This window comes from Megalobrama amblycephala, linkage group LG18, assembly GCF_018812025.1.
Source record: "Megalobrama amblycephala isolate DHTTF-2021 linkage group LG18, ASM1881202v1, whole genome shotgun sequence".
Classification (NCBI taxonomy): Eukaryota; Metazoa; Chordata; class Actinopteri; order Cypriniformes; family Xenocyprididae; genus Megalobrama; species Megalobrama amblycephala.
Genome location: NC_063061.1, coordinates 25,738,662 through 25,749,231, shown reverse-complemented (window position 1 = coordinate 25,749,231; position 10,570 = coordinate 25,738,662). Strand labels below are relative to the sequence as shown.

Here is a 10,570-nt window from a genome sequence, read left to right as displayed (position 1 = left end):
CACACACACACACACACACACACACACTGAGGGGAGGGATCTCTCTCTCTCTCTCTCTCTCTCTCTCTTCTGAAGCTCATATCGAGTCGTTCACGGACAGCTGGATTTTAGCGGAATAAAAATGAAACATTGTAACATCGTCAGACTGAAGAATATCGAATCATGTTCATTTAAAGCGGGAATTATTCGACAGCTCGATGAAGGACAAACTCACGGACCGACTGGAGTTTCCGCATAATAACGATAATAAAGGATCATGTGGTAAAATCACTAACTTTCTGAAGTTCTCAATGAATACTAAATTAATTGTGATGAATTTTATTTGGCTCCATATATCTGCGCTCTTTCCTTCATGAATATATTGTGAATTTAACATTAATGTCACACTGTTTATGGAATGCCAAAGCTGAAAAAAATAAATAAATAAATAAATACGCATAAATAATTATACAAAGAAATGTAAGAAACAAAACAAAGATAAACGTGTATTTATACTTTTATTTACTTATAATTGTATTTTTTTCACATTTTATTTTTTCATTTATTTATACATTTATTTTTTCCACTTTTATTAATTTATTTATATATGTATTTATGTCTACATTCATGTACTTATTTTCATATTTATTTATTTACACATTTCTATGTATTTATAATGAGTAACTGTGGCCTCAAAGCATCGCCCCTCCCACTCTGATCTCGATTGGTATGTCTGAGGTAAAACACGCCCCCCTCATTACCATACGGACAAAGAAATAAAGAAATGTAGAAATAAATTTAAATGTATTTTTTTATGTTAAAGAATAAATAAATAAATGATAAAAAATACAATTATACTTGAGCAAATAAAAGTATAAATACACTTTTTTTGGTATATTTATTTATTTTTGTTCTTTTACATGTCTTTTAATAGGTATGTATTTCTTTATTCTTTTGGCAGCATTCCATAGTAGCTTCTATGGTGACTGACATCACAGTCCCTTTCAGGGGCTCCGGTCAGCTGTTTCTGGCATCCCAGACCAAGTCCTTTCTGTTTGAATGGGGGAATCCTGAAATCTCATAAACTCCTTGACAAACTCACAATTAAATAACATATTTCAAATCAGCAACAAAATCTGACATGAATTGTCCCATAAATGCTTCTGCAGTGACGCAATGACTTTATCAATCAGCGATTGGCTCTTTTACTCAGAAGGCGGGACGTATTCCGCCATGTTCTCCTCGTAACAAACACTGGAGACGGATGGTGTGTGACGTCATAACAAGTGTTTCGTAAAGTGGCTAAATGTTTGAAAATGGATGCATGCGAATATGCCCATTTCATTCATGTACTCTGTTTTGCAATTAAAAATAAAGAAGTTAATTAAAACATTTTTTTGAAAAAGACTCAGCTTGAAGACATTTGCTCACACGTCATCTAATCCATGTTTGCTTTGTGTTTGTGTGATATTTGAGTGTTGTGATGCTCTGCAGGATAAATCCCATCCGTCTCTACAGGATCAGCCCATTTAATCTCCCACAATCCCTCACTGCAGTGACACAATCAGGTCTCTGCACGCAACCGTTCACACCACATACTGTAACCGTACATCTGATACACCCCAAACTGACCCCTGACCCCTGACAAGCAGAAGACTGTGGGAAATAAAGCTGCATGCGGTTGACCTCATTAATGACAATGTGATTAATAAATAAACACAGTAATCTTCAGAGCGTTTCGCATGTTTAATATTATATAAACATGATCTCCACTGATGAGATCAATTAATAACTCACAATCATTGAACAGAGTCTCTGAGCACAAACTCTCGCAGGGACACGAATAATCACATGTTTGCAAACATCCAGCAGGTTCAGTGGGCTGGAAGTAAATCTGCTGTTATTGAGGTCAGTGAGTCGCTGTGTGAACGAACGAGTCACTGATTCGGTTCACTGCACACGACTCTTGAGCTGGTCTGAGCCGTTCACAGGGCTAAACACAGTACTGGAAGAAGACATGACACGCGTGATCTGGGCTGGGTTAATAATGTACCAGAAGAATTAAGATGAATCTATAACTTCACTGTAAGATTCACTGAAACTGAGAATATTGTGCACTCTCCGTAAGTACAAATAAAACACATAATAATAATAATAATAATAATAAATGACAGTCCTGCACAACGACAGAACAGAAACAGACACCTTCATCAGTCTGGAGCGGTTCACGTGTTCTCTGAACGAAACCGTGCTGAAGGTTCAGTTGCTCGTTCATGACCTGAATCACACGCGTCCTGCCGTGACCTCGTGGTGCTGCGTCGCCCCCTGGTGTGAGGCGAGGGTGTTACACCATCTTCCCTCTGAATCACAGCGCCGATCGGACCGTCAGCGTCTGCTGGACGACTGCAGCTGGTGTCGACTCCAGCCTGACGGAGCTGAACACAGACTCTCGTGAGTTCACAGAAGATCAGACACTGGAGAACATGATCAGTGCGGAGCGGACAGAGTCACTCACAGCGCGGGCGTCCCGCGGGTCGAGGGTTACTGGCGCTGCTGCCGAACGAAGACTGGAAGTTATGGATGGTTTCTTGTAAAATCTGTCTTTCCCTCCCCTGTCATGAGAAGATTTTCATCACTATGTTTAGGGTTAGTTCTCACAAAAATGTCATTTCTGTCATTAATTCCTCTCCCTCATGTCGTTCATCTTCAGAACACGAATTAATATATCTTAATTTGTGTTCTGAAGCCTTTAAAATGAGCCTCCAATTCAAGCGGATCACAGTGAAACTCACTTTCCCAGCGTTCAGCTCCGATATGGCCGCCAGGATCTGCTGCCGCGGTCCGTCTGTTTTAATTCCCAGTTCTTTCAGGTCTCCGTCAGTCAGAGTCAGAAACGCCTCCATGTCCACCTGTGTTCATCAGAGTTCATGTTTGCAGAAGCGGAGCAGGAATTACAGCGCCATTCTTTATTTTTAAGTCACTTTGGACAAAAACATCTGCTAAATCCATCAGTGTGAAAGAAAACATGGAAACAGTGTAAGCCAAACATTTACTAATATTTGACAACTCTACATTTTGTTTAACTTTTTTTTAAGTGATAATATGAATGTGTTCACTGTGCATATTTAAAATAAAAATATTATTTGCAAATAGTTCAAGCAGACCTCCTGCTCCTCAAAGATGGGCTGATATTTCTCCAGAGAAAGTTTCCTCAGAATCCCTGAGAGCTCATCTGTGCATGAGAAAACACATCATAATTATGACATTAGAAACGTTGGAATTGACAGTCAATTATGAGATGAAAAGTTGACATTATGAATTTTTCTTATGTGGCGGAAAAAGCCTTCCATAGAAATGAGCCAAAACTGACAAAAACAAACTAAATAAAGTGTTTATCAGTGTAATGGTGCGTCTGACCTTCGTCGGTGATGGTGCCGCTGCTGGAGCCGCCGCTGCTCTTGGATCGGGGCTGCGTGGACGCGGATGACAGCGAGTCTGCGGCCGGCGGCTTCGGGGTGGGCGACGGAGAGGGCGTGAGGGTGGGAGACGTGCTCTTGGACGTGGACGAGTTTCCTGACTGAGGACGCTTCTTCAACTCCAGTTTCTGAAACACACACAGAGGATCAGAGTGTCTCTCACACACACACACACACACACACACACACTCGTTCACTGACACGCACCCGTCTGCCGTGGCTGTCCGGCGGGCTGATGTCGGGCGCAGAGGGCAGCGGCGTCGCTGCAGGACTGGGCGTCTCAACGGCAACCGTCCTGCTGTCCAACAGACCAGCCGCTCTCTTCCTCTGAGCCGCGATCTGAGACAGAACACTGTCCGCACCGCTGCCACCTGCACACACACACACACACACACACACACACACACACGTGATCAGGATCAACTGTTAGTCGTGTTACGACAGATGCATGATGTCAGCGGGTGGGCGGAGTCACCTGAGCGGTTGTGGGAGTCAGAGGCATGACGGTTGACTCCTCCCACACCATTGGACCCGCCTGAGGAGTGGGCGGAGTTATAGTTGCCTGAGTTGGAGGGGGAGGGGCCTTTGGTGATGCTGGGAAACTTGATGGACCTGCTGACCACTCGACTAATGGACGTCTACACACACACACACACACACACACACACACACACACACACACACACACTCATTAAACAGAACACATTCCGGATAATGGAGATGTGTTGATGTGTCACATGACTCTCTCACTATATCAGAGTTGGTGCAGCTGGTTCTGCCGGGTCTCTGAGGCATGTTTCCGCTCCGGCCCTCCTTCACTGAGCCGCAGCGCTCCGAGCTCCACGGCTCAAAGTTAGACGGCGGCAGGAAGGGCGGGATGACGGCCTTCAGCTTCTCATTGGGCAGACGAGCGAGCGGCGCTCCGTTCCTCAGCTGCCAGACGGATAACGATTAGGGAAACGTACACATTTCAAGACCTCAACATGTTTAAATTAAACAAATGTACCATTGTCGTGATGAGGAAGTCATCTTTCCCACTTCCTGTTCCGTTCAAACCTACAATAAAACAGCGTCACGGCTTTACTGCGTGTTGTTTCTCTTATTTTTAATTCTGCACTAAAGCAGGACGAACTCAAACTCGACTATCGTACCGCAGTCTTTACTCTTGGTCCATGCGGCGCTGACCTCAGCGCTGGACTCCGCCTCACTGCCGCCCTGCGCTTTCATGGTGGCGTCCAGAGGGAGGGCGGGGTCGTCGGGGAACGGAGCGAGCCGATTGGTGGAGAGGCCGTGTCTCAGCGTGTGCGTCAGCTTCAGTCTGCGGAAGCGGTTGGACATGCGATTCCACCAGGACTGTTGATGAGAGAAGAAACACGGAGGAAATATACTGTTTGGATTGGAAATCCTGATATTATAAAAGAATTACATGTTGTTTAGGTAGAAACACCGCCAGTGACATCAGAATGAAAAACAAAGACTTCCGACATTCAAAAACAAATTGGCCAATTTCAATGTCAGAACGGTGAACGAGTCTGCAGGTGTGAATAATGCAAGCTAAAACTAATTTTAGGATTTTCCCATGTTCAACTGACTATACGCACGGAGCGTTCTTTAGAAGCTTCTGCATTAATATAACCCAGCTGGAAAACGTCCGGTGAGAGTCATGTGCTGGTGTGTTGAGCATCAGTAGTGTAATACTTAGTTATAATCAGAATATAGTCACTTAAATAGTCAGGCACAGCATTAATTTACTTATTCAAACATAAGACGGCATAAAAAATAAATAAATAAAGACGTTACTTCAGTGTTCCTCCTCGACTAAATTCAATTCAACCATCAGTTTTCACACTTTTATGTGAAAAAAAGCTTCAAAATTAAATATTTATTGTGCACTTTTAGTTAGATTAACTGAATAAAATGTGTGTTTTCACAAGTGTGCTGAAATCACTGACTGACAGCTGCTGTGATTATAAAGAGAGAGCGGCGCTCGCTTTCTGTGTCGTTCATTCACAAGAAAAGTTATTGTTTTTCTGAGATTTTGTGAGTATTTCATTCTTCACATTGACAAAATGTGTTTTTAAACCTAGTTATTTTATAATGTCTAATATTTAGTCAAAAACGAAGTGACAAACGATTAGAGAAATGGCTGATATATGCGCAAATAAATGCTACTTTGCCGCCACCTGCTGGTTAAAGTGGTAATTACTGTCTTTTTTATTTTTAAATAAGTGTTTTCTATCAAAAGTTGAATTTCCTACATTTTTAAACGTTTGGTTTTACAACGGAGACAATCTCAGAAGGATGAACAAATAATGTTTGTGATCATCACAGTAAAATAACATTTGAAGCGCTGGAAAATAATGTTTGTGTGTGTCTAATTACAGACACGCGTTTTTAAACGCTTCCAATAGCTTCATCTTTATTGCAATCAATAAAACTGGATTATTGGCAAATTAGGTAACTGCATTAAAATATGAATACAACATTAAAAAGTCAACCACTGATGGTTTTGTGTCGATGTACAGCGACTAGAGAATGAACAGTTCACCGGAAACGCCCGAGCCGGCTCAACCACAACCAGGAAGTAACTGTGCATATAGTCAATTGGAAGAGAATATCTGCTCAATCCTTTAGGGGTCAGAGGTCAAGGGCAGTGCCGTTACCTTCAGGCCGCCTCTGTCATCGGGTGGCAGTGGCACGTTGAGAGACGTCCGTCTCTTGGCGGGAGATTTTCCTCTGTGTTTGCTCTTATCTCTGTCCAGCAGCATACACACCGACGCCAGCAGCCGCACCAGCTCAGTGTCTGCCGCACAAACACGACATCAGCGCCAGACTCACACACACACACACCGCTGACCGCAGCCCAAGCGCTCGCTCACCAGGGTCGTTCAGGAGCATGACCAGGTCAAAGGCCGTGTATCCGTTCTTGGCTCTCAGGTTGACGTCAGCGCCTTGATTCAGAAGAAACTTCACCACGTCTTTATTCCTGATCAACACAAACACAACATGCTGAAGATTAAAAATGTCAAAATAAAATAAAATAAACTCCTCAGATTTGAGCGAGTCACATGTTTGGCCTCCTTCAATGTCAGAGCGGTGAATTTCGCTGAAGGTCGACGAGTTTGCAGGTACAATATAAACACTGTCATAATTCATAAGCAGCGGATCATAAGCATAGATGCGCAGCATTCTGAGACTGTAGAAACAGCACCATCCTGCAATCCCTGCTTTATAGTCCCCAAATTTAACACCCCTTGAAATGATAATTAAGACTTTTCTTATACAATTTAACCCTTTTATGACCTTCCATTTGAGCAAACTGAAGCAGGGCTCTGTGAGGACCCGCGGGAGCTGTTTACTGACCCGTGGTACGTGGCCTGCATGAGCGCCGTCCAGCCGTGCACCGAGTCCTGTCTGTCCACGTCTGCGTGTTTCTCCACCAGCAGCTGCACCACCTCCAGCTGCCCACTGACGGCCGCCATCATCAGCGGAGACGCGCCGTCTGCGTTCGACACGTTCACCTGCGACGCGTCCTCCTCCACGATCTCCTTCACCAGCTGAGCGTTTCCTGCGTTCAGTCCTTCATCAGTGTGATAAACTCTCGATCTACAGCTCGACTCCACTTCTAATACTGAGAAGTTTAATATTTTTAATACTTGAACTCACCTAACTTCAGCGCATGGAAGACATCAGGCCGTTTCTTCTCATCATCTGTTGAGTATTAAAGGGCTGGTTGATTATGATTTGACTTTTTTAACTTTAGTTAGTGTGTAATGTTGCTGTTTGATCATAAACAACATCTCCAAAGTTACGACACTCAAAGTTCAATGCAAAGGAGATATTTTCTGTTACAGAAATCACTTTTTAAGGCTGGTAGGGACTACAACGGGCTTCTTCACGGGTTGTGACATCACAAACCCTAAAATTTACATAAACCCTGCCCCCGAGAACACACAACAAAGGGGGCGGGGCCATGTTGGGCTGCTTTAGAGAAGAGGAAGAGTTGTTGTAGTAGAGTGTTGTTGTCATGCCGTCATTTTACACCAAACGAGGGTCAATTCAACACAAAAGATGAACATGACGGCACATGCTAGTGGATGAGTTGAATCAACTCCACAGCAACTACATCAATTTATCCACTAACCATTCAGAAACGTCTAAAAGTTGTAACTTCTTCCTGAGTCTCTCCATCAGTGTCGACTCCGGTTTGAACAATGTAAGGCTGAACACCGTTACTGACAATCCTCATTTTGGCTGCGTGAGATTCTCCAGCTTTGTTGTTGTTGAGCCGTTAAAGCTCCGCCCTCTTCTGGAAAGCGGAGCTCATTTGCATTTAAAGGGACACACACAAAAACAGTGTGTTTTTTCTTCTACTCAAATAGGGGCAAATTTGACAAGCTATAATAAATGATCTGTGGGGATTTTGAGCTGAAACTTCACACACACATTCTGGAGACACCAGAGACTGATATTACATCTATATGCTTGTCTTGATCATGGTGGATCTGCGGGTTTACCTGGCTGCGGCCGGACGGTGGTGATGGTGTCCAGGTAGTTCTTCACCTCTCTGTGCTGCAGCTGAAGCGCCACCTCGAAGGCCGTCTTGCCCAGGACGTTGAGATGATCGGCGTCGGCTCCTCGCTCCACCAGCTGCTGTGTGACGCTCAGAGTCCCGCCGGCGGCCGCCAGCATCAGCGCGCTCCAGCCCGTGCTCTTCTGACAGAAACTGACGTCCGCGCCCCACTCCAGCAGCAGCCGGACCGCGGCCTCGTGCCCGTGCTGAGCGGCGGCCAGCAGAGCCGTGATCTCCAGGAACGTCCTGCCGTTGTCTCCGGGGACGCTGCCGTTCCCGTCCGCTGCCGACAGGTGGTCGAAGTCGTCCACGAAGGCGCCGTTCTCCAGCAGGAGTTTGGCCAGGTGAGCGTGACCTCCGCGCGCGGCCATGGTGAGGACGCTGGCGCCCATCCGGTTCCTGCCGTTGATCTCGGCGCCGTTCTCCAGCAGGATATGAGCCACGGTCACATGACCGAACCTGCGGACGGAGCGTCAGATGATCAGAAACCTGCGACTCTAACGGCTGCAAGTGAAACATCATGTTTCCATTAATCACGTAATACAATTACATAGAGCTTCATTACTATTCAGTGTTAATGATGTCCAAATGAACGAGTTATAATTTGCTAAATTGACTTCAATTATGAATGGCACATTATGCAAAACACTGAATACTAATTATACTAATTCATGAATAAACATTCTCATTACTCACTCGGTTCATCACAGCTGTAAACAACGCAATAATAAATATCATGCTAATCACTCATAATTATCTTCAGTTTAATAAGACAAATTCATCAAGCACTAAAAATGAAGAATAAAATGATAAGAGTTAATCCAGAAATAATCTGTGTGAATGACTTTCCTTCTGCTGTGGAACATAAACAGGGTTTTTAGAGAAAAACACTGAAGAAAAAAACAGTAGGCATGAATAAATAATAAACTAATATAATATTAAACTATCAAAATCTGAGTAATATTTAATAACATTCATTCATTCATAACAAATAAACGAGTTGATTGATTTAAACGAATAATACGTCTAACAGTACTGTACTATAGTGAGAAATAATGAAACTAAATATTTCACTTTTATCTTTCTCAGTATTTATGACTTTACCCACATGAATACTACAGTAAATACTAGTGTTTTAAATCATACTTTAGTAAATTGTAGTATACTGTATATATTATAGTATTTACGACACTTTGTTAATGAATTCTACAGTATTAACTATAGTGAACTGAACAACTGTAATAAATACCGTAGTATACTTTAGCTTTTACTACAGTAAACTGTAGTATATACTGTAGTATAAAGTTGTAGAAAACTGAGTACAGTATTGGCTAAAGTCATTTGTTTATATTACTATAGTTGTTATATTATCACAGCAACTATAGAAATACCACAACTAATTAATTCAAGTACTTTACTATAGTATGGTTCAAAAACACTACAGTATTTTGAGTTTAGGATGGGGCCCTCGATCATATTTGAGGGTTTGCGGATCTAAAAGACTGAAAAGCCCTGAAATAAAAGATGTTTTGAAACACAATGAAGAGGAGAGACAAACAAACAAACAAACAAACAAACACCAGTGAGAGATTTCTCAAAACTCCTTCTTTTATGCTCCACAGAAGAAAGACAGAATGATGATTTTTAAACACCTTTGAAGAAACTTTTGAATCTTATGATAAATAACCCTTCTGACTCTCTCATTAGATCAGATCTGGAGTGAATCTGGAGTGAATGTGAATCTGAACCTGGCCGCCTGCATCAGAGGAGTCCAGCCGTAATGGTTCCGTCGGTCCACTGACGCTCCCTTCCTCAGCAGGAACCGAACCAGCTGCTCGTGTCCTCCGGCCGCCGCGAACATCAGCGCCGTGTTTCCCTCCTCATCGGTCCCGTCCACATGACCGAACCCGCCCGGATCCTCCAGAACCCGCCGCGCGCTCTCCAGATCGCCCTCATCACACACCCGGAACCACAGCAGCGGGTTGACCGGACCCAAACTCATTCCCGAACCGCATCGGCTGGTTCAAAGCGCCGAACTGCAGATGTTACACACTCAAACAAAGTGTCAATCAAAAAGTTCTCCAGCAGCTAGAGTTTCTGCGCATGCGCACATCCACGTCGCGCACAGACGCTTCCTAGGATTCCAGTGAAACAAAACAACAGCAGGAGAAACCCAGGCTGCGGCGACACCTGCTGGTCAAACATTGTGTAGAGGAGTAAAACAATTAGAGAAACGAGATATAATGAGAGCATAGAATTAAAATCAGAGTTAACTTCAACAGGATTCAGTTCAAGAGCCCAGAATATCAGACGAGATCTTCAGAAGTGAACTGTGAACAGATGCTGCGATTCAGCAGGATTCACTGAGGCTGGATGACCAGCAGGGGGCAGTGACGTCACACCATAAACATTATTAGATTACACAATTTTAACTGAGGACAGCAAAAATAATGACATATCTCACATCTCACTGTAAATATATATATATATATAAAGATAAAATCTGTGCTGTTGAGTGTTGAGAGACACTAAAAACGAGAAG

General features: G+C 43.4%; 1 protein-coding gene and 1 long non-coding RNA gene across 2 annotated transcripts; one reads left to right on the top strand and one right to left on the bottom strand.

Moving 5' to 3' along the window:
• Positions 1–6: 6 nt before the first annotated feature.
• On the top strand, positions 7–1,371 carry LOC125253061. The gene is made up of 2 exons (XR_007181346.1): positions 7–261; positions 941–1,371. It is a non-coding gene; the product is annotated as an uncharacterized LOC125253061 (long non-coding RNA).
• A 335-nt stretch (positions 1,372–1,706) lies between these two features.
• On the bottom strand, positions 1,707–10,181 carry LOC125253057 (ankyrin repeat and SAM domain-containing protein 6-like). Its single transcript, XM_048166801.1, has 16 exons — positions 9,777–10,181; positions 7,973–8,487; positions 7,122–7,166; positions 6,819–7,023; positions 6,335–6,441; positions 6,119–6,258; positions 4,607–4,808; positions 4,462–4,511; positions 4,206–4,388; positions 3,931–4,093; positions 3,663–3,826; positions 3,397–3,583; positions 3,144–3,211; positions 2,772–2,888; positions 2,495–2,591; positions 1,707–2,414 (listed from the first exon to the last, which is right to left on the bottom strand). Exons 1-16 carry the CDS (start codon positions 10,028–10,030, stop codon positions 2,365–2,367), a joined length of 2,547 nt encoding a protein of 848 aa, XP_048022758.1. The 5' UTR covers positions 10,031–10,181; the 3' UTR covers positions 1,707–2,364.
• Between the last annotated feature and the right edge of the window lie 389 nt (positions 10,182–10,570).